General features: G+C 40.4%; 3 protein-coding genes and 1 non-coding gene across 7 annotated transcripts; 2 read left to right on the top strand and 2 right to left on the bottom strand.

Annotated features, from left to right (window-relative positions):
• Positions 1-215: 215 nt before the first annotated feature.
• mlnl (motilin-like) lies at positions 216-2,915 on the bottom strand. Of its 2 annotated transcripts, XM_056730920.1 has the most exons (6): positions 2,476-2,912; positions 1,283-1,430; positions 988-1,113; positions 760-849; positions 424-526; positions 216-338 (listed from the first exon to the last, which is right to left on the bottom strand). In XM_056730920.1, exons 3-6 carry the CDS (start codon positions 1,108-1,110, stop codon positions 331-333), a joined length of 324 nt encoding a protein of 107 aa, XP_056586898.1. In that variant the 5' UTR covers positions 1,111-1,113; positions 1,283-1,430; positions 2,476-2,912; the 3' UTR covers positions 216-330. The 2 variants fall into 2 exon arrangements, with proteins under 2 accessions (XP_056586898.1, XP_056586896.1); XM_056730918.1 differs by having other exon boundaries at positions 216-526; positions 2,476-2,915.
• Positions 1,955-7,712, top strand: nop56 (NOP56 ribonucleoprotein homolog). Of its 2 annotated transcripts, none has more exons than XM_056730915.1 (12): positions 1,955-2,091; positions 2,922-3,011; positions 3,257-3,371; positions 3,569-3,733; positions 3,925-4,123; positions 4,470-4,657; positions 5,221-5,372; positions 5,504-5,604; positions 5,910-6,058; positions 6,244-6,365; positions 6,563-6,712; positions 6,947-7,712. In XM_056730915.1, exons 1-12 carry the CDS (start codon positions 2,089-2,091, stop codon positions 7,124-7,126), a joined length of 1,614 nt encoding a protein of 537 aa, XP_056586893.1. In that variant the 5' UTR covers positions 1,955-2,088; the 3' UTR covers positions 7,127-7,712. The 2 variants fall into 2 exon arrangements, with proteins under 2 accessions (XP_056586893.1, XP_056586894.1); XM_056730916.1 differs by having other exon boundaries at positions 1,956-2,091; positions 6,950-7,712.
• LOC130408552 (small nucleolar RNA SNORD57) lies at positions 6,421-6,487 on the top strand. Its single transcript, XR_008904767.1, has one exon. It is a non-coding gene; the product is annotated as a small nucleolar RNA SNORD57 (small nucleolar RNA).
• A 953-nt stretch (positions 7,713-8,665) lies between the features above and the next one.
• Positions 8,666-22,296, bottom strand: ubap2a (ubiquitin associated protein 2a). 2 transcript variants are annotated; one of them, XM_056731218.1, is made up of 27 exons: positions 22,209-22,296; positions 19,208-19,345; positions 19,033-19,110; positions 18,831-18,941; positions 18,021-18,186; positions 17,051-17,128; positions 16,450-16,513; positions 16,257-16,354; positions 16,099-16,157; positions 15,799-15,869; positions 15,482-15,659; positions 15,034-15,283; positions 14,204-14,493; positions 13,912-14,105; positions 13,461-13,716; positions 13,217-13,256; positions 12,888-13,062; positions 12,319-12,376; positions 12,036-12,240; positions 11,337-11,428; positions 11,103-11,153; positions 10,789-10,870; positions 10,261-10,623; positions 9,980-10,084; positions 9,821-9,888; positions 9,552-9,743; positions 8,666-9,391 (listed from the first exon to the last, which is right to left on the bottom strand). In XM_056731218.1, the coding sequence occupies exons 2-27, from the start codon at positions 19,301-19,303 to the stop codon at positions 9,296-9,298; spliced, it is 3,516 nt and encodes a 1,171-aa protein (XP_056587196.1). In that variant the 5' UTR covers positions 19,304-19,345; positions 22,209-22,296; the 3' UTR covers positions 8,666-9,295. The 2 variants fall into 2 exon arrangements, with proteins under 2 accessions (XP_056587196.1, XP_056587198.1); XM_056731220.1 differs by having other exon boundaries at positions 16,105-16,157.
• Positions 22,297-22,713: the final 417 nt, after the last annotated feature.

Here is a 22,713-nt window from a genome sequence, read left to right as displayed (position 1 = left end):
CTCGGTTTTGGTACCTATTTGTCTAGTCTTAAATAGACCTATAAATAAATAGTTGCATATTTTGAGTTGTGTAATTGTGATTATTTTCAATAGACACAATGGGTTCCAAACATGACATTTATAGAGAAACCGGCAAACTGCTGGTTAACAAGCTTAAATTCAGATTCATCTGCAGTACTGATGTAAAGTTGACAAAATGGAAGACAGGAAACATGTGCATGCAATTTCATTTTATTGCGATTGTCTTTACATTAGTAAATAAACCATTTGTGCTTGCAATCTTGGCAAATCGTCAGGCTGCAATTGTCATTCAAAGTGCATTAAAATCCCTTATTTCTCTGTCAAAATAAAGCGTACAACAGATATTAGAGTGGTCTGTGTGAGTGTACATATTTTTATTTCATTGGGTTTTATTGTCCTTACCGGCCTTTGGTTCCTCCAAGATGTTCTGCAGCATCTTACCGACAGCAGACCCAAAGTGTCCCTTTTTAGCAGTGAGTTTTAATCCAATTTCAATATGTTGACCCTTTAGTAATAAACAGCCTGTTAGCTAACATGCATTGTGTCATTAATTCATAAAAATGCTGTTATGTTGTTTTAAACCTAAAAACGTTTTACCGGCAGTTACAAAAAGAGACACTTAGATGTTCTTTTTATTTTCTATGCAATGAAATCTCATCTAAGTGCTTTTGTGAGACAGAAAAAAATATTACTTGAATATCTGTAATTAATAAATGAAATACATGCAGGGATCCTCACCACGGCCTCTCCTCCATCCTCTACTTCAGACAGTCCATTAATCAAGCTGCTCTCTGCCCGAAGTTCAGCATCCTTCTTGCCTTCCTTCTCCTGTTAAAGATGCCAAAAAGTTTAATGAAATGATAAAGAAAAAATCTCTTCATGTTATACAGTATGTTACAGGGTATTGCTGTTTTAATTAGATGCTAAATAAATATTTCAGATGGTCTACTGGTTTGGTTTCCTCACCCTGAGCTCTCTCATCTCTTTTGGGCTGAAGAATGTGATGTGACCCTCGGCCTGCTCAGCCAGCAGGGAAACAATACACACCAGAGCCAAGCATCCGGTCACTGATCTTTGCATCATTGACATGAACTGTGATGAGATATACACACAAATGAGTCGATATACAGTTAATAGGAGTACCAGATCATTTTCCACCTTGATATTAAGAATTTTTGTTTGCCAGTCATAACAGAGAAATGTAAAATAACACCTGAATAAGAAAGGACGAGTTAATGAAACAAGCTAAAAGTTTGTATACCTTTATACAATATGCAGGTCGTGGTCGTAGCAGGTTGCGTGTGGTTCTGTCCGTGTTCTGGGAGCAGTCAACGCTTTATAGAAAGTCTTTGATCACGCTGAGGTGATACTTACTTTCTCTGACGTACGTTTCAACAAACTCCTCCACCCTGACCATGGACACAAGAGATACAGTAGGGACTTGACATAACTTGGTTGTGGTCACTCTAGAGTTTTTTGTAACAAGGATGAATTTTTCAGTCATCTGGTTTCTAAGAAATCCACTCTGGAATGCTGTCTGATGTCGGTGTACGATTATAAAATGAATTTTATCTCCAAAAATCAGGTCAACACTGGAATTTACTACTGTGGATGGTAAATTGTGACACTTTTTTCTGATAATCACTGTTTTAATGGGTGTGCAACCAGATATGTATCCTGCCATAACACTTAAACCTGATTATGTAAACAATACATGTTGGGTGCATCTCAAGGTCGTTTTATTTCGTTTTTTTATAATGAAAGGCAAATTTTTATCCAGTTGCATAAAAAAATGATGTTTTTTTCGCCCCTGTGTAATATACATCGATTTATATGTAATGTAATTTATTATTTCTACTTATATCATTCATTATGGGGTTTTTTCGTTAGCCGGGATGTATTTCCAACAGGTGGCGCACACTGGAAAAAGGCAACTTCTGAAATATCGCGAGAAGAGAAGACGGATAAGCGCGAGGGTCCTACGTGCTCGAGCATGCGGTTCTCATTCCTGTTCAAGAAGAGATCTCGAGTAGCACAGCGCTTTCGCACGCGTGGCGCAACGTAAACATGGTAAGTTATGTTTTATATATGCATATTTATATATATTTATTTATCTCTTATAAATCAAGAAGTCTTTGTTTTTGCACTGTTCAAAAAAGCCTATGTATTGCTTTATTGTTTTAATCCAGTAACGTTAGCCAGTGAGCATGGTGATGTGACATACACAAGAAAAGATGTATTTTGCTCAACATTATTTTTGAGTTGTTGCTTCTAGTTAATTCAGTTTATTTACACGTCACACATTGTACGTTTGCATTTAGTATAAGTGTTTTGAAGGATAAAAGGTGAATCTGGCCCCACACTAAGTTAGGCCGCAGTATGGCACTGGACGCCATTACAGGCACAAAAGTAAACTAACGCACTTCAACTCTTAAGTCTTTGTATTATACTTACCTCGTGATTGTTAAGGTTATCTCCGCAGTTTAATGTGAATACGATCGGTCCTTTAGTCCAGTAACGGAACGTTTCGAGAAGAGATTTGATCCATAGGAGGAACACGTGGTGTGTAACCCATGCTAATATGCGTCGCTCGAGCTTGAATCTGCAATAAAAACTAAACACGAGTAATTTATTAACGACACCTATCTGCGATTCCGGTTACGCAATGACATGTATTAAAATTAATACAATTAATTGAAGCGTATTTGTGTCACCACGTGGGCGACGTGCACGTGTTACTCTGTAGCTTTAGCAGACCGCATTAAACATGTGTAACATGGGTTTCGTATATAAATATTAATGACGTTTAAGCGTTTTGGACTTTGATCCCTATTTTTTGTTGTTAAAAGAGTGATTTATGGTGTGATGATGTTTTATGGACAATTGCTCTTTTTCCTCAGGTGCTGTTACACGTGCTGTTCGAGCATGCTGCTGGATATGCATTATTTGCTATCAAAGAAGTTGAAGAGATCGGGATGCTTCTACCTCAGGTTGGTGTAGTTTAAATGCATTTCAATTGTAGTTATAGACGTGCGTTTAGTGCAATGCACTTAATGCATTCATTGTATGTTCTTTTGTGTTATTAAAAAATCTGCTAAACCGTTTTTAATAGAAAGAGGGACACGTATATTTTTACTAAATTAATCCTTGAAGCTCTTGCGAGTTGTTCCTCTAAGCGTTTTAGATGGATTGAAGCATCAGTTAAGTTGTGCATTAATGTCTTATTTCTTCATAGGTGGAAGCGAGTGTCTTAAATGTTGGCAAATTCAATGCTGTGGTCCGATTGAGCGCTTTCTTTCCATTTAAATCCGCCCAGGGTGCGCTTGAGAACATAAATGCTGTTTCTGAAGGTAAGAGGGAAAAAATGGGTTCATCTTTTATGATGTTATGCAGATACAATGATGTAAATGTAATCTGTCAATCCACTGAATTCTAGTGAGGACAACTTTCCAATTACGCTGAGAAACATCTGCGAAAAACCATTTGTCATGGAAGTCGTGATTTGTTTAAATGTGAATTGACAGCCCTTCTTTTCTATTCTGTGCAGGAGTTGTCCATGCAGATCTCAAGTTGTTTTTGGAAACCAACCTTCCGTCCGGAGGTAAAAAGAAGGCTATGTTGGGTGTGTCGGATACCAAACTTGGGGCGGCCTTGCAGGAAGAGCTTGGGTTGTCTATCCAAACAGGAGGCGTAGTTTCTGAAATCGTACGGGGTGAGGAGGATTATTCAAGATGATTTTGATTATTCAACACGAGTATTTCCCCAAAATAATTCTGCTGTCATGATGTTATTAGAACTCCTGATTTCTGATGCTTTATACTGAAAAACTGAACAGTAGGCTAATAAAAACACATGCGTATTTCAGTTTGCGATTGTTATTAATGCATCTACTGTGATTGACAGGTGTCCGTCTGCACTTTCACTCCCTGGTCAAGGGGCTGACAGCCCTGGCTGCGTCCAAAGCTCAACTTGGTTTGGGTCACAGCTACTCCAGAGCCAAAGTCAAGTTTAACGTCAACAGAGCAGACAACATGATCATCCAGTCCATCGCTCTCCTAGATCAACTAGACAAAGACATCAACACATTCTCCATGCGTGTGCGGTAAGATGGATCATGTGTTGTTGCTGTACAGATGGGACTGACATGTTTTAAAGACACTTAAGGATATATTAAGGCGTGGGCAGTTAAGTTTATAGTGTTACAATAATTGTTTACCTCCTAGTGCTTACCGCAGACAGCGCCCTCTAGTGCACTGGCTGTATAGAAAATGGAGGGAGATAAAAATCCTTACTTTGGGAGTGCTCGGTTCCTCAGACTGGACAGAACACTGCCTGAGGGGGGAGACAGCTCAATAAGAATTCCAAATGTTGGGTGTTGTAAATGTGTTTTTCGAAAATGACAGATGATCTTTTCTCGTATCAGTAACGCTCCTTTCTTATCTGTGCAGAGAGTGGTACGGATACCATTTCCCAGAGCTGATAAGGATAGTGAGCGACAACAGCATGTACTGTAAAATGGCCAAGCTGATCGGGAACAGGAAGGAACTGTCGGAGGAGATGCTGGGAGCGATTGAGGAGATCATCATGGACAGCGCTAAAGCTCAGGCCATTCTCGATGCTTCTCGTAGCTCGATGGGTAAGATCAGCTCGCTTTGTGTTTGATAGCTCTGTGTGGACCTGGAGATGTTATGATGTTTTTGTGATCTGTCAATCCACTGAAATTATGTGATGACAACATTCCTCACTATCTGAACATTTTATGGGAAAATTCACCCAAAAGTGTAAATTTTGTCCTCATTACTCGCCCTCAAGATGTTTCAAATCTGTAAACATTTCTTGGCTCTGATGAACAAAGCCACACTTTTTTTTGTAACCAAACATTTTATGGCTGCCATTGACTACCATAGTAATTTGGTAATAATTTATTTTTGTTGAGAACAAACTATATTTAAGAATGCAGGAGAGCAAACAGTACTGGAGCAATTTTGACAACCATTGTAATTTTTCCTACTATTTTGGCCAAGAACCATTTGGTTATAAGCATTCTTCCATACATCTGAACAAAGAAATTAATAAAGATTTGGTGCAACTCTAGGTTGAGTAAATGAAGACAGAATTATTTTTGGATGAACTGTTACTTAAAGTCATTAAATAAAGTCATTTTCTTTTATTGATCACCTGTTTTGTTTCTTTCTGAAGGCATGGACATCTCTCCTATTGATCTGATCAACATCGAGTGCTTCTCCACTCGCGTGGTGTCACTATCAAACTACAGACAGGAGCTACAAGAGTACCTGCGTTCTAAAATGGGCCAGGTGGCACCAAATTTGGCCGCTCTTATTGGTGACGTGGTACGTCAGTTTACCTAAAGGGTTTTAGGTTTTCTTTTAATAAAATATCAGATTTGTTTTTAGGTTTGCAGGATAAACAAGCAGATTTTATTGAAATGGTTATTCGATAATTGACATCTTTCATTTAATAGGTTGGTGCACGCCTCATCTCCCACGCTGGAAGCTTGACAAACCTGGCCAAATATCCGGCTTCTACGGTGCAGATCTTGGGTGCTGAGAAGGCCCTGTTCAGGTACTGGGGCTCCCCATCCCTGCTGGGGTTTCACACAGCTGTGGTGATGGCAGGGCCGGGGCGTAGCAGGAGCGGGTGATTTAATCGGGTCTGCGAACCAGTTTTAAAAGTGATCCCGCTCGACCTCACGTACCCCCCAGTCTGAACAGCTGCTAAGTTTGTTGAGGTAGTTACATTTGAAGATGTCCTGTTAAGAACCTGAGTCTGGATTCTCTTTATAGATCATAAGTTGTCATTCAGCTTAGCAAAGTTGTAACGTGGCCAAGTAGTTGTGTCGATGGTTTATATTTTGTTTAACAAAACAGGGCCCTAAAGACCAAAGGAAACACGCCAAAGTACGGTCTCATTTTCCACTCGACGTTTATCGGGCGTGCAGCAGCTAAGAACAAAGGTCGCATCTCTCGTTACCTTGCCAACAAATGCACAATCGCGTCTCGCATCGACTGCTTTTCAGGTGAGTGTTGGTGTGAGAATTTTACAGAGTTTCTGCGATGATGCGTTTTATTTTTCGTCATCAGCAACCCACCCAAGTGGATGTTGACAAGTATATACTGAGCAGAATTCTTAAGTGTTAAAACTGCTGTGTTTTGCGGTGTATATCATCACATTGACATCTGTCATATGTCATATGTCCCACAGAGGTGCCAACCAGTGTGTTTGGGGACAAACTGCGTGATCAGGTGGAAGAACGGTTGTCCTTTTACGAGACCGGAGAGACTCCACGCAAGAACTTGGATGTCATGAAAGAGGCCGTTGCAGAGGTAAGCTTTTCCTTTGGACGATTTCTACTATCCAACAACAATCCAATGTATTTGTTGTGAATGATGACTCCTTTATCCTGACTCTAAAATGGAGGTATACACTGATTTAATGAGCCTGACACAGCACCGCCATAAGGTTCACCTTATGTTTGGTTTGTGGAAATGCAGACGTATAACTTGTCGCTTATGTCCCAAAGGCTGGCGAGGTAACGGCCGAGATTAAGCGGAAGCTTGAGAAGGAAAGGAAGAAAAATAAGAGAAAAAAGAGAAAGCTAGAAGCTCTTTCCACAGCTGAAGGGGATGATGTGGAGGACAAGAAAGCCAAATCCAATGGAGGAGATGTTAAGGTACGTGTCGATAACGATTAATGTCTGTTAAGAAATGTGGCATGAAAATACTGGAGGCTGGATCTTTTCATGGACCGGTCTCATATCGGACATGCCAGAGCAAAACTTCTCCGAACCATTGACAGGCCCAATACAGTGGGTTTGATCACTGAAGTGAGCAGAACATCTGAGCATCTCAGATGTTGTTGACTTTGCACGTTCTTTCATGTTATTTAAGGTTGTTTTACTTTCAAGCAGGATGAAGAACAACCTGAAGAGGTCACTTCAAATGGGGTGGTAGGGGCCACGCCTTCCAAGAAGAAAAAGAGGAAGAGTGAAGCCATGGAGGCAGAGCCTGAGATTAAAGAGGAAGAAGATCAGACGGAGAAGAAAAAGAAAAAAAAGAAAAGGAAGTCTGAGCTGGAGGATGAATAGATTCAATTGAATCCAGACTGTACCTCTTCTGTATTGTACAGATTTAACTTTTTATGATTATCAGTGTTGAGCTGTGGTCGGAAAGCATTTTGGAGATGCTTGTGAGCCAAGCAAAAGTCGTGCGATGATGATTAGAAATGTGTTTGGTTGCTTTTATACAAATTTACGTTATTTTCCGTGAATACTCAAAGCACCTTTCTGAAATGGACGGATTATCTCTGTGCCTTGAGTGATAATAAAATAACAGCCCTTTGGCATTATTGAAAGGACTTTGTGTTGTGAAGTTTGTCATAAAATAGATTTAATAGACATTGATGCAATGCCACTGGGAGTAAGTTACCGTCAAAAACAATAGTGTCTTTAGAGGAAGCATGTGTTAATAGATATTATAGATTATATTTTTGTACATTAAAACAGCAGCTATCTGATAGTGAAATTGTAATCTTGCTTTGATAAATAATACAAGATAATGCATGTGGTGTTCTCAATATTTCCATCCGGAGTCCTCCGGCCATTATATTGTAATGTTACATTTTAGGCTGTGTATCATTTGGCCTTTGAATAAATGAATAATCATGCCGCGTTATGCATGCCTCAAGTTTTATTTGGCAGGAAAAAATGGTGCTCTTAGGTTTCTTTTGGTGTTCAACATTCAAAGAATCTATTAGATTGAATTATGCCAACTCAAACTTTACAGGAAAAGAGTGTGAAGTACAAAAAAAAGTGTTAAGCTGAAAAGATTTTGTTTAATTTATTCAATTGTACATTTAGGAATCAGTTTAATTTTAATCTTTACTTGAGTCTGCATCAAGTTATCCAATCAAAATGAAAACTGTCGGGAAAGTTATTTGACATGCTTTTTAAATTTATTTACACACTAAACCCAGCCAAAAAATAATCCCCGGAAGCCTCTTATTCGGTACACCTTGCTAATAGGTGCTGGATACATACCTCAGAGATTTGATCCTTGTGTGAATCTCCCATCCTTCTCATCCAAAAAGTGAAGTAGGGGGTTTTGGAGTCTGTGTCCACTGTATTCTCACTTCGGAATTTCAGATGACAGAAGTGACACCTTGTTTGGTTTTAACCTACTGCAGTTCATCTTTTTCAAGGTTTGATGTTTTAGGCATTTAAGGATGTTGATCTGCATATCTAAGGTGTAATGAGTTCTATCATCTCACACATTGGTCATTCTTTGAAGTCTCCGTGAACAAGTCATAGTTGCCTAGTGAGCTTCCACATACAGAATATTTGTATTTTTTTAACGTTGTATATAAACCCTACCGATGGTTAAAAAGTTAATACTTGTTTGTTGATGGCACGGAATTGGCTGATTAAATATTTCCATAAACAATTCAACAGGTGTATCTAAAAATGTCAGTAAGTGTAAATGCTCTAACATTGGAGACTGACAGTTAACTGAAAATATTTGTAAAATAAGCATCAGTATAGCTTATTGATTGTATGTAACAAGTTGATCTGTTTTTATAAATATATCCTAATATTTGCAAGTTTATCAAAAACCACACACAACCCAAATAAACTTGACAATTTTATTTTGACAACAAGGGTAAAACCAATGTTAAAATGAATCTGATTTAAAATGCTACCTTTTAGCCAATTTGGTGGTGGTGGGGTAACAAATGAAGGGCAGAGGGAACAAAAATTAAGCGCTGAAATGAAACCCCCCCTCATTAGAGAAAGTTCACAGGTGAAGGAAGGGGCAAAATACAAAAGTTTAAAAAAAGGCTTCACCATCATGTGATCAAGCTTAGCAATAATGTACACACATTATTAGGGTCATGTATACAAATAACTCCCTCCTGTTTTTATTACATGATGCTTGCTCTGGTTCAAGTATAATCACCCTTCCGTTACGTAATCATTACTTCTCTGTCACCATATCATCATAGCCGTTTAGCAATGAAATAAAATCAAAAATCCGTCCTTCAAAAAATCAAAATGCAGAAAAACCACATTTCATATCCTACCAATACATATATACTGTATAAATACATACATAAATATACTTTACATACAACAGCCAAAACTTTGAAAAGGGGAAATGAGAATGTGGGAAGATGATAATGATGGTAGTGTGTACGGTGTCCCTCTGCTTTGATCAGCACGTCTTTGGGTTCGGGACGTCACCCGTGCTGTGGACTGCACTCAGTTGCCCCAGTAAGGGGAGCTGCCATAGTTGGACTTGTTGACCTGGGTCTTCTGCTGCATGGTGCTTGACTGGCTTCTCTGGTTTGGCCCACCCTAAAGAACCAAAGGACCCAAAAATTAGTATATGGTTTACGAGTCTCAACCAAGATAATGATCTATGAAGGTTAGGAGTCACGTTTGCATAACGTAACAACTTGTTGGGTAAAAATTTGGGGTAGAGAGAGGCATTATTAGAGAGAAATGAGAGAGAGACCTGTCCATCCTGGGTAAGGTGATGATGGAGCAGCTGTGAGTGTGGCTGCTGGTGGGCCGGCAGAATGTGAAGGAATGGAGCAGGAGCGTAACCCGGGGCAGCGCCGGGGGTCAAAGGTCCCGTGCCGCCCAGAGCCGAGGGGATGTTAAAGGGAGGAGGGGTGCCAGCATGGAAACCCTGCTTATCGAACGTCTGCAGGAGAAATCAGTAAGGATCATACATTTGCTATTATTTTAAAAGAAGCTACAGGTATATTTCTGTATAACTACCTGAGTCTTATTGTAAACGGTTCCACTGATGTCTGGCACCCCAGAATTGCTAGATGTTACAGAGACACCTAAAACAGAAAAATAAACAATGTAATTACTATTCCATTTTCTATAGTCCACTTTAAAGGCTTGTTTCATAGTGTGAATGTATGCTTTTACCTTTCCCCGGGCCAGAGCCAGCAGATTTGGCCTGTGTCTGAGAGGAGTTACTGTACCCTTTACTGTAGTCAGTTCCTGCTGGGCCTTGAGTGAGGTCATCGTACCCTTGAAACAAACAACTTTCTTCAAACTCTCAGTTTAAGAAAGTTGCCATCAGTGCTATTTACATCAATAATTATAGTGTGGTAAATGTGGTTATTACTACTACCGTAAAAACTACAAGTCTTTGCCAAATTCTAATGAGCTATTTATAGTTGTATGCATGTTTCTGCTTCAAACACCTGAGCTGAAGGCATGTTGGCCATAGGCGCTGGGCTGCTGGAATGGAGTGGTGGGGTTGCTGAGCCCCATGCCGTGCTGCTTGGCAGAGGCCGGGGGCACGAACATAGTGGGGCCGTATTGGAAAGCGCTGGGTACGCCAGGCATCCCGGGGTAATAGGGGAGGCCCGGGTAGCTGTAGCCGGGGGGCAGGGCTGGGTTTAAGAAGGTCTGCTGGGTGTTGTGGTGGCCCTGTGGCTGAGGCTGACTCTGTCCTTGGCTCTGAGCCTGCGGAGGCTGCCCTGTCTGAGGGGCGTGAGTGGCAGACAGGCTGGTAGATGGTGCTGGTGAGGTGGATTCGCCTCTGCCAAACTTTGTGACGTCACCTGAGTGAAAAAACTCTTGATTAGGAAACAGCTGGTTTAGAACATGATCAAAAGATCATATTCATGATCCAATGTTTTCCATTTATTTCAAAGTGTCTTTTTTAAAATCACTATTAGACCTTCTGTTGCCTACAGTTTTGCCACGTATGAAATCAGTTGTGTTACCTGAGTAGGGGTTGCTGGCGAGGTTCCCGTCTCTGCCAGACAGCGTAGCAGTCGGCCCTGGGAATGTGATTCCATAATAATCCTATAAGGAAAAATAGTGCAGAAATAATAGATTCATTAATTTATGATACACAATATATGTAATGCATGCGTATATGTAATGTAATGCGTTTACAGAATATTCTGGTCGGATGAGCTTGTGTTGCATGTCAGAATATGAAACAATGGTGGTATAAATTTACAACATGATGTTTATTGGCAGTTTTAGGTTTATTTAAACAAAACAGAGAAATATTCGATGGCCGAAAACTTACCACTGGTAGTCTAGACTGGAGCATGTGAAGATCTTCATAGCCATAAATTTGCTATAAAACACAAACACACACACACCCGGTTAATACTACTTCACTTTAAAAGAGCATATGTACCATTAAAATCACCCAACACAATACAGAAACAGGCACAGCCTGAAATTCCACAAACACTACATAACTTCCCAGAGGAGTGAAAGCTGATCTGTTTTGAATTAGGAGGATGAGGCTTCTTACGGGGTAGGCGGGCAGTAGACCTCCGGGTCCCATGATGTACTGGTTAGGCAGCAGTGGAGGAACCCCCTGAGAGAGATTTGGAGGAGCTTTACCTAAAGAGATACAGAAAAGAGTAAAGATTTAAGTTCTCGCATACAAAAGTGGCTGATTTGGAAGAATACATGAAAACACTGTCTCAGTTTGTCTAATGCGGTTTTTAATAGATGCTTGAATGCATTGTGTATAAAGAAAATTGATAAAACCAGCAATGTTGAAAGTGGTTGCCAGAGTATCACTTTGTAGTTGCTATGGGGCTAATGTTGGACTTCAGCACAGTGCTTTGTGGTCACTTGTCTTGTTAAAAAGTCAAAAGAGCTTAAGAGCTATCTCTAATTTTGTACCCTTGGTATGACTTGAGCCTCCTCTACAAATTTACGAGTCAAAATTTAAAACATAAGGATTGCGATTTCTTCAAAATCCAAACACTCAAGCTTGACCCATTGTAACAGTGATGACATCACCACTTATATAAAACATTTTTATACCAGGACTGCATCTATTACATTTTCGATTTTGAAAGTTTCAAAGATAAAAAATGACAACAGAATAACCCACTTGCTAAAAGAAACTAGTAGTGGTTTTGTTACACTCACTGTTTCATTATACTTCAGCAGGCTTTGTTTTGTAAAAATTTGATTACAGTATCGTAGTAACCCTTACTGCTGGAGGAAGACAGAAGCGGGGCGGTCCTGACACCAGAGGGCATGGTACCATTTGTGCCGTGACCCAGAAGTCCAGAAGCATGCAGACTGTTCCCGACACTCGCCAAACTGCTTATGCTGCCTCCGGTCAGAGCGGACACCGGCGGGGAGGAAAATGGCATCGACGAGGGGGCGAGAGAGTTCAAGCTGTCCACATTGGTGTACTGAGGACACACAGACGAAGGTGATGTTACAGACTTAGAGGTGGTGAGGAGAGCAAGTGTGTGTCCTGCAGAACTTACTGTAAGTGATGAGGGGGTGCACAGTGCCGACATGGCGGAATGGCCACTGTTTACATGACTACAGGAGAGAGAAAGTCACAGATATAATCAGTCCAATCTTTTGATATGACACACAAACATAAAAACCAAACGCAATCAAAACTAACTCAAAATTATATATATTGTGCATATAATGTGATATTGTGCATTGACATAGTCAAAGCTACACATGTGGGTAAACACTTTATAACCTTTTGGATTTTGGGTCTGTGTAAGATTTCTAAGATTTTAGATTTTTTGAAACTCAAAGCAACAATTCTCAGATGTTGCGTGGTTGTCAACGCATTGCCAATAGCTTTGCAATGTGTTTCGAGTGGAAGTTAACATGTTGCTAAGCTGTTGCTAGGGTGTTCTAGGTGGTTGTGCTATGGTGATTTGAACCGTGGTTAGCATTCTGTCTTTGCCGTCACAATAATACCAAACATGATTATGCTGAATGAAGTGGGTGGAGCAGGGACCCTTCACAATATTTACATTGAAATATTGTGAATGACAATATCAAAAAACAAAAACTCCAACTTCCTGCTCACCTGCTGAGGGGTGCTAAGCTGGCAGAGGAAAGCTCAGAAGCCAAGCTGGGCAGAGCAGAGCTGTGTGGGGTAACAGAAGGGGGCAACAGTGAGGATGGTGCAGAGGGGGCAACACTTGTGCTGCTGCTGACCAGAGAGGGAGACTCTTGTTTTGGAGTGGAGGAACTCGATGTGGCTGAGACGGAAGGAGGATGGAGGAGACAAAAATATGAATATCAAAATAAAATGGGTGATTCAATCAAATCTAACAAAAAGGATTAAAGAACATTAACCTTCCTTTAAGGCTCATGACAAAATGAGGGGAAAACTAGATTATGAGTTTGACTTACTGTCCAAAGCAGCAGAGGTCCTTACACCATTAAAACCGTTCTGCCAGAGAAACGAATTAGATCAATATTAGCAGCGTAACCTCAGTTCTCAGCATTTGTTTTCTCAACTAAAGGTTATTGTATGACTAAAGACTTGGATTGCACACATTTGGATGATGTTTGGACAAAATGTGTTTAAAAATTGACAGAATATTGAGTTTTAAAAACACCGGAGTTATCATGAATAAGAGTTCTCTGTACTCACAGTCACAGGTCCAGAAGGTTCCTTGCTCTGAGAGAAAGTTAGTCTCGAGTGAGGAGCAACGCCACAGTCAAAGCTGTTGCCTGCTGACGAGGCAGCAGAGGAAGAAGAGGAGGACGAGGAGGAAGATGGGGCCGTGACCGAGCTGGGGGCAGTGTGGGAAGGTGGAAGGCTGGGAAGAGGTACTGAGGGTGAGGGGTAGATGCTGTCAGAAGAAACCAGAGGCAGCAGCTTAGGAACTGGGCTTGTCAGAGCTTCACTGTGGGGCAGAGGATGAGACACTTATTAGCATGCAAACGGTAGGTGTTATGAGCTAAAGAGACAAAATCGGTTTGAAAAGACATGCGCTGAGAGATTTGGGAAAACGGAAGTATGTGAAGCCCACAGCCTAAAGAAATCAAGGCAATACTGGTGATTTTGTCCGAATTAAAGTTGTTTCCATTCATTGACTGACCTGATTGGCTTAGAATAAAGGCTGCTCTGTGACTGTGAAACCACTGCGGAGTCTCTTATAGGTTCACTGTTGCAGTTCTCGGACTGGCCGAAGTCAGGCAGGGCAGATTCCGAGCCGAAGTCTAGAGCACCAAACTGCACGTTTAAACCAGACACATCTGTCGAGCCGGGCATCTCTACTGCAGAAGAGGGGATCTGGATATACGCAGACGCATGCAAATACTTCAGATGGTGACAAAACATTTACAAAGTTCTACTTGAATCGTGATTCAATGGTTTAAAACTGCAGTTACCTTGGAAGTAGGAGGTATCCTTCGTTTTTGAGTCTTGATCTGTCGCTGATGTGTGCTGATGCCCTGAGAGTCGGTTGCCTGCGAGGGGGGCATCGAGGGCCCGTCACGGTGCAGAGAAGGTTCCGGAGCTTTAGGAAATGCTTCCGGTGTGCCTGGTGCGGGGGAAGGGGTGCTCAACGAGGGAGGGCTGGGCTGCCTGGCCAGGGGTCCCGTGTGTGTCAGCGAGCCCTGCTGGCGCTGGGCGAGTTGGCTTAGCACCAAAGATGGCTCTGGCTGCATCTGAAACTCCCCTTTAGTGCATACAATACAATACAATAGTTGCGTTTTTATGTGAAAAGTTTCATTTGGAGTGCACCGATCATTTATCTTTTATTTAAAAAATGTAAGAATAAATTTAAGGTGTAACATTTTACTACTATTTCTTGGACGCTTATCAAACACAAGCGAATTGGCAATGCCAATGTTAACTCCTTTATACAAAGAGTCAGATTTCTTTGCTTCCATTGAAGCGTTCCATTGAAACATGCTGGGAGACCATAGCTCATTAGGTTTTGCACAAACTTGTAGCGTCCAAGCTGCTATTAAATTAAAATGTGAGACTTTCACAACACACAAGTTTTCCCTTTGTTATGATGAATTTCTTATGAGTTTGTTTTGTTACATAAAATACTGAAAGATTTATACAAACTTTTATACCTTGTTATAGATAAAGAACAGGTGCTTGTATTCTACAGTAATGCGTATAATTATGTAGCACGTGTTAATAAATAACCCTGCATTTGCAAGCATGAACAAGTATGTGCGGCATGTAAAGAAACAATAACACTTACGACTGAATTGGGAGGGCAGAGAAGCAGAGCTCTGTGTTCCAGGAGGTTTGATGTCCCATGAGGAGGAGGGTACAGATATCCCCGTCCCCACCAGCCCCCCTACAGGCGTGCAGTTGGTCCCTGTGCTGGAGGGCTGGGAGGTAAGCTGCCCTAGACCAGGCCCCTTCAGCTGTTCCAGTATTTGCTGCCCAGCAGTCTGCCCGAGTTTCGGACCACCTAGCTCTCCAAAACCAGAACCCAAAACAGAGGACTGGAAACAGACAGGAACAAGTCAATTTTATCAATCAGCAGCTTTTTGTAAAGAAACAGTTTCACCTCAAATCCCACTGACTGAGCCATGTTTGATGTTAAATTGTATCATTATCATATTGCCCAAAAACGCTTGGGGTTAAATCACTAAACACAATGTTCTCTTGCTTTAGTAAATTAGGTTTGTGATTTGTCTCACCAGGGTGGCATGTGTGTAGCTGTTGGAGCCAGCAGATGTGCCTCCATTTCGAGCAGGCTGATGGTGGGAGTTAGTGAAGACCAGACTGTGTCCGAGCCCCTGAGAGGAGCCGACGGCCTTCAGACCCCCTACTTCCTCCCGATCTACAGGCTTCTGTAGCAGAACCGACAGATCCAAACTGCAAAGACAGACAAAACAGACATGAAACAAACACAAGTCTGAGATCAAACTTTCCATATGCAAACACTATGAAAACCGAGCTTTGAAACGCTTTTCACACTAATTATTCCTTAAAACACACGCTCTGACTTTGTTACCTTTGGCCAGGTGTGATGTGGTTCTCAGTTGGAGGTGCACATGAGGAAGTGAACACTTTGGTCTCGGAAAGCTTTGGAGACAAAAAAGGACCAGTTAAGGCTTGTCGCAAAATACTCAGTTCAAGCAGATATTTGTTTGTGTCACGTTTTGTTATGGAGACATAACAATGTAGCATAGAGTAATTAGAATATAGGCCTATAGTTAAATGCTTTACACACACCATGTAATTTCAGACTTATTAATTCCAAGCCCACCAAATCCCATAATGCACCGGAGGTTAATTATAGCATCTGACTCACACTCACATCTTCACTCCAGTCCTCAGCAGCCCACTCGTCCAAAGTGTTCTGCCACGCCACTGAACAGAATGTGTCAAAGACAGCAAAAGATGAGGCATTATGGGTAATCAGTTGAATCTGTACATTCAAAGTCAGAGTATATCATTTTAATGTCTCACCCGTCCCATCAGCAGAGTCATTGGCCCCTGTCTCCCAGACGTCTGCGTGCGAGTTTGACGTTCCACGGTCTGTGGTGTAGTCTGCCGGGTTAAAAGTCCTACAAGAGCATATACATAGACTGTGTTTTGGTGGGCTTTAAACAAACTGGGAGTTGATGTGAGGTTATAACAGTGTGGGTGGAGAAACTCTTACCCCATCCCCTGTGCTGTAAATCTGGTGGTAACAGGAGCCCGGCCTCTGCCTCTACCTCCAGACACTATACATGAAACAAGAACTGGACATAAGCACTGTTGTTGTCCTAGCTTTCTGGTTATATCTAGAGATATTTCACTTTTAATATCTTTGAGAAGTTGTGTCTCTAAGCTCATTTAATTGGAAGCGCAACAGAGCTAGAGGGCATTAACATGCTGGGAGTTTATAGCTGCTGTAAATGTGATACTGTCATCAGTGTGCCAAAACCCATTCCGAAAAAAATCATAGCCTCGAAATCACAGCAGCTACTCATCAACACAATACTTTTGTTTCAAATTCACAGCCTTCAACAATACACTTCAAGACAAGCACTATGAGCTTCAAATCACCAACTGTGAACAACTTGTGATTATTTAGCCTAATCGTTTGTGTCCTAGAAGACCTGCATTTGGCACCCATAAAAGCCTATTTAATACAATCCTAGTTATACAGATCTTGGGTTCAAAAACTGACGGGTCATTAATCAACAGTTTCCCACATTCCTAAAAGGTATATGTAAAAAAATGTAATAGAATGAAGATATTTTTCTCTGTGGGCTCACCTCTCCCTCTTCCTCTACGGCCGCGGTCAGCTCCTCTCTCCACAGGAGCAGGCTCCACACCATTCTCCTCGGTCCTCGCTATAAACACAAAATAATCTTATCATTAGAGCTGCAGCAAACGATTATTTTGACGATCATTTTTTCTGATTAATCGGTTAAAAATCATACATAAGTTTAATACAGACACTCAAAAAGTGTCCTTAAGTACAGTAAAGGTAAATGTACTGTTTTTTTAAGATGTTCTACTTTTTTATTGAAATTGCAGCTAAAATAAACCCACTTCTTTTAATACTACAGACCCAAGATAAAGACAATTTATTTTACATTTCAGAACAAATTAAATGAAGACATGTCAAATGTAAATTAAGTGACATGTTTTGGAATATTTTATTTTTTTAACTTCTTTTCAGTCAGTTCAGTCAGAGTTCATCAGTTTAAGAGTTGTTAGGGCAAGAGAAGATTCTGTAATGTAATGCAGCTTGGAGAACTGCATTTAGGGAAATTGTAATGTTCAATCATTTATGTAATGAAAATAAAAAAAATTGCATTATATAAAACCATATTACTTTTCTTCGTAGTATTCTGTTAATTATAACGGAGAGACGCATGCATGGAGAGACACGTTTGACTTTAAAGCTTTGCACCTCGTGCTGCATGGAGAGACACGTTTGACTTTAAAGCTTTGCACCTCGTGCTGCATGGAGAGACACGTTTGACTTTAAAACTGCGCACCACGCGCTGCACGGAGAGACGCATTCATGGACAGACACGTCTAACTTTAAAACTGCGCAGCTCATGCTGCAAGAAGGGACGTCTAATACGGTCATTTGTAAAGGAAGAAGAAGCGAAAAGAGATCATAATCAAAAGATCAAAAAGATGTATAGTTATAAAATATCCTGACCTGCTAAATAAGCAATATATTTATTACATTAAAAGAATGAAATCAATGGTCATGTCCATTGAACTCACCTGGCCTGTTGCGAATGGTCCCCCTCCCACGACGGCCCGCTCCTCCACGACCTTTGCTGCTTTCCCTCTCTCCTTTCTTCTCCCGGTTCTCCTTGTTCTCCTTACTCTCAGTGGATGTGCCATCCTTCCCGAGACTTTTCTTTTTCCCGACAGTCTCCCAAGAGGTCTGCAAGAGAGAAATGTTAGTACAATACAACACAGTCAACAAACAAGATCGTACATTAATAATAATTCACCAACTACCTCATGATACAATATTGTGTCACAATTCCATATGCCGCATTCACAATTTTAATGTCTGTAGGCCAACCACTGTTGAATCATCATCTTTGATGAAGGGCATTGTATTTAGACACCGTGGTTTAAGCAAAGATCTGTTATGACATAGGATTACAGCACAGAAGTGACCCGATTTCTATTTTTGAGTGTCTTCTCAGAAATCACTCGAATAAATCCTAGTCTATAAGTAACTGCCTTTTGAATTTCACTATGACAATAGTCTATATCTGAAAGGGATTAGCATCAATCACTATAGAATCTGTCATGAGGGACTGTAAACACTGTGATGCATTTATCATTAGGTAAAAAAAAGCACAAACAAAGATCAGGCAAACAAAGCCTGACTAGACATATTTTGTTTGCTTTTACATCTGTGCTATAAAACAGCTGACAGTGGCTCCCCGGTTTTGAATCGAACCAGTTTTGCTTCTTGTTTCTCCAACTATATGTCATAAGCTTTAGTAACTACTAAGCAGTCTAGACCACATGTGCATTTGTTTCATGTGATCCTAAGGTCACAAGCCATCTTACTGCGTCAGAGGTCCCCTCAAGCAGGAAGTTGATGGCTCTGTTAACATCCTCATTGCAGTCATGGAGGGCAACCATGCAATCATCTTGGTTCTTCCCTGTAACCTCCATGAGCTGCAAGCAAATACATAGACACCAGTGAAGTTAATAGAGGGCGATAAGCTAATGATGTGTGTATTAGCATATTATAATTTATATTTGACACCTGTTTGACTTTGTCTTCAAAATCTGCGTCATTCTTGTCATAGATCATCTGAGCCAGTCTGATCTGTTCGGCTGTAGCCTGAAGTGACAACCAAATGATTTTTTTAGGTCAAATATAGTATATAATTTGGTGTTCCGTATTCTGTTTCTATTGGTAGCTGTTGTTGTTTACTCACCTGAAGCTGTTTCTGTGGTTGTGTGGTCTGTGTGGTAGTGGGCAGCGCTTTGTCCCGAGTGCCCCGGGTTCGCTCGACGCCCACCGAGGTCATCATATACAGTATATACAAAACAATGTATGTACAAAACAGAAAAATCTGCAAGGATCAACAACAGATGGTGGTAGGTACATCATTGCCCAGATATTTGCAGAAGATCCTCATACAAAACAAGCATTTTATTCAAGCTAGTTAGTTGACGTTATCTGCAGCTTTCTGAGTGTCAGGCAAACACTCAGGGGTCGTATCACATTTACTTTCTTCCAAACCCAGTTGGACAAGATTGAGCAATACTTTGACCGCCAGAAACCCTTGTAGAAAAAACACTACAGCTTATACAACCACTGCTGAAACGAAGACCACGCTACAAGATCATAAATCATGTCTGATAATATTTCACAACAAGCCTGTGCTGCATTTATATAACACAATTGGAGAATCTAGGTGGGGGACTGCGTTATTATTTATACACCTAAGAATCTACATTAAAATTATATATTGATTCGCAAAATATCACAGCAATGTTTTCATAATGGTGTTCCGGTGTAAACATTACTATGCATGAGTCTTACAGACCAGTCGGGATGCTTCGATCAGAATTTTTGCGACCTATAAGAAAAAACTATTTCTTATTATCATAATGGCAAATACCTATCCCGATTCTTCTATCTCCGAAGACTGTTCATTTTTGTGACCTTTTTTTTGGATAATGCAATAACATAGATTATATTTTTGGTAGCCCTGGTTGTATTATTTAGAGTACCTAATGTGTATATTGTGGTTTTAATAGGTAATCAAATAAGCACAAACAATATTAATTCTAAGCAAGTAATAAAAATAATATCCCTTTAAAAACAGGGTTTATGCAAAATACTATAAGTAAACAATAATAAAAACCAATAAGGTGTAATTAAACATTAGCCAGTATGTGACTGAATATGAAAATAAATAAGACACATTTCTGCCAAATTTAATGAGTACCAATTGAGTCGTGGAATGTGATTATCGGCCAAGGCAAATACCGATATAATAACATTTCCCTATATAGTGCTCTTCCGGGCACTCAAAGCGCTTTACACGGAAGGGGGGAATCTCCTCAACCACCACCAATGTGCAGCATCCTAGATGATGCGACGGCAGCCATATTGCGGTAGAACGCCCACCACACACCAGCACATTTGTGGAGAGGAGACAAGTTACAAAGCCAATCAGTACATATGGAGATGATTAGGAGGCCACAATGCTGGATAGAGGCGAATGGGCAGATTTGGCCAGGATGCAGGAGTTACACCCCTACTCTTATTCGAAAGACATCCTGGGATTTTTAATGACCACAGAGAGTCAGGACCTCAATTTAACGTCTCATCTGAAGGTGAGACATATGTGGCCGACAGATCTGTTCATTTCTCCAGAGCCTTTTTATTAACCATGCAAGCACATTTAGAAAAATATGAAAACATAAATCAACATTTAAAAAAAATGGACCCCCTTGAATTTTAGTGGTCATCAACTTAAAATTGTGTTTGCTTACCCTGGAATCACACGGACCACTTTTATGGCGCTTTGGTGTTTTGTTTTTCTTCCAAAGAAACAAAAACACAACCAGGACATTGAGGACACCACAAAGAAAGGAAGACTAAGAAACATTTCTAAGCTCTCCACCAAAATGAACATCCACTGACAACTAAATGAAGGTATTCCCGAATATGATACATAAAACGGAAATACAAAAACAAGCCCTGGCTGATACGATACCATTCCAAGTCATCACTAAACATGTGAAATTGCAATGGAACACCAGCAAAAGTCACTGCTTATATTAATACAAGGAAACACACATAACATGAGATACAGTGGGCTTTTCTTGGCAGTTAGGAGAAGGGATCTTATTGTGCACATTTTAACCCTTTCAGCCTTGCAAACAGCTGACAACAACGTTTCAGATAGATGCTGCCATGATCAGATAAATCCATGCAACAAAATATCGCAAAATACATTATAAAGATGCTTTGGGGCGCAAACCGACTTCGCAAGCACTGCGGCTCACAAACAATTTAATGATGACAATACAATGGAGCAAAACAAGCCATACATGTGATTCCATTTGGTCTCAAATGGGGACATTTCTGAGATCCTTACCAAATGGAAAAACAAAAAGCAGTTTCTCTTGGTCAGCAGACCACCCATACTGACCTTATATTTACAGCTACAGTATGTATGAAAACGAGATATCGTACTAATAAATACGTCAAATACATTGACTTATCGAAATGACAACTTTAAGTACGATACATAAATATAAAATGATTATGATCTAAGATAAACAGACAGTTTTATGTTACCACCTAAAAAACTAAAATGCGTATTTTGTGTAAACAAATCACGTCAGATTCATAATCACAACAATGGCTCAGACAAAAGGAATCTACATCACCATTTTAATTGATCGTTATTCATGCGACAGAAATGTTTCGATATATTGATAAAGCTAAACATGGATGCTTTCTTTCACTTGATTTCCAAAGAACTGAGTTTGTAAAGAGTGCAGAAACGCAGCCAGCGCTCCCCTTTGTCCATGATCTCTAATGTCATTTCCTCTCTTCAATTGTTGTAGCTTAGCTAGCTAACTCACGACCGCCGTGCGTCCTTGTTTATAACATCAAAGCCGTGTTGAGAATTAAAATACCAGTGTGTATAGAAAAGGGACGTTAAAAGGCCCCCTAAAATGGGGTTTAAACGTGTGGGGTTGCTGTTAACGGGATTTTTTAGGAAAACGGTCCCACGGCACAGCTAAAGCCGAACCTGCTAAACTGAGGGAGGAGGAAAAACAAAGCCATACAAAAGACAACATATCCGCGAGAAACATTCAGCGACGGATTAAACGAAAACACCTTTTAATAAGATGGTACTCGATATAAAAAAGGCTTGTTTGAATATAAGTGTGATTTGTTTTTTTTATTACCTGCTAACACGCTTCACTCAGCCAGCAGCAGACTCCGTCACGTGACCGTCACCGCGCCGTTGATGCTGTTTCTCCATGCAGATCCAACAGGCGCGCTCCCGCCCAAGCACATTCACAAGCGCGCGGGCACGGACGCAATGATAAAAGAGTTGTATAAATAACTACGAGTATATATCATATTATATTATAGTTGAGTTCCATTTCATAGTATTTGTTTAGTCCTCTGCTTGAATGAAAATCAAAATGCATTTTTTTTTTAATTGTGATCATTTAATTTAAAGGTCTCTCCTGTTTAATGTAGTAATAAGGTTAGGTTGATTGATGTATAAGAGACGCGTGTTAGATTTTGATCTAAGCCAATGCAACATCACCATGGTAATAACCTTAAAGCTCCTTGGGAAGAACTCAAGTGCGCCCCTAACGTCAAAACGAATACAAACAGTGCCGAACATCAGTAAATTAAATCCTTGTTGTTCACAAAAGTATTACGTTAAAAAAAGATAAA

This window comes from Triplophysa dalaica, chromosome 19 (assembly GCF_015846415.1).
Source record: "Triplophysa dalaica isolate WHDGS20190420 chromosome 19, ASM1584641v1, whole genome shotgun sequence".
Classification (NCBI taxonomy): Eukaryota; Metazoa; Chordata; class Actinopteri; order Cypriniformes; family Nemacheilidae; genus Triplophysa; species Triplophysa dalaica.
The sequence above is the reverse complement of the archived record's forward strand: the minus strand, read 5'-3'. Positions and strand labels throughout refer to the sequence as shown.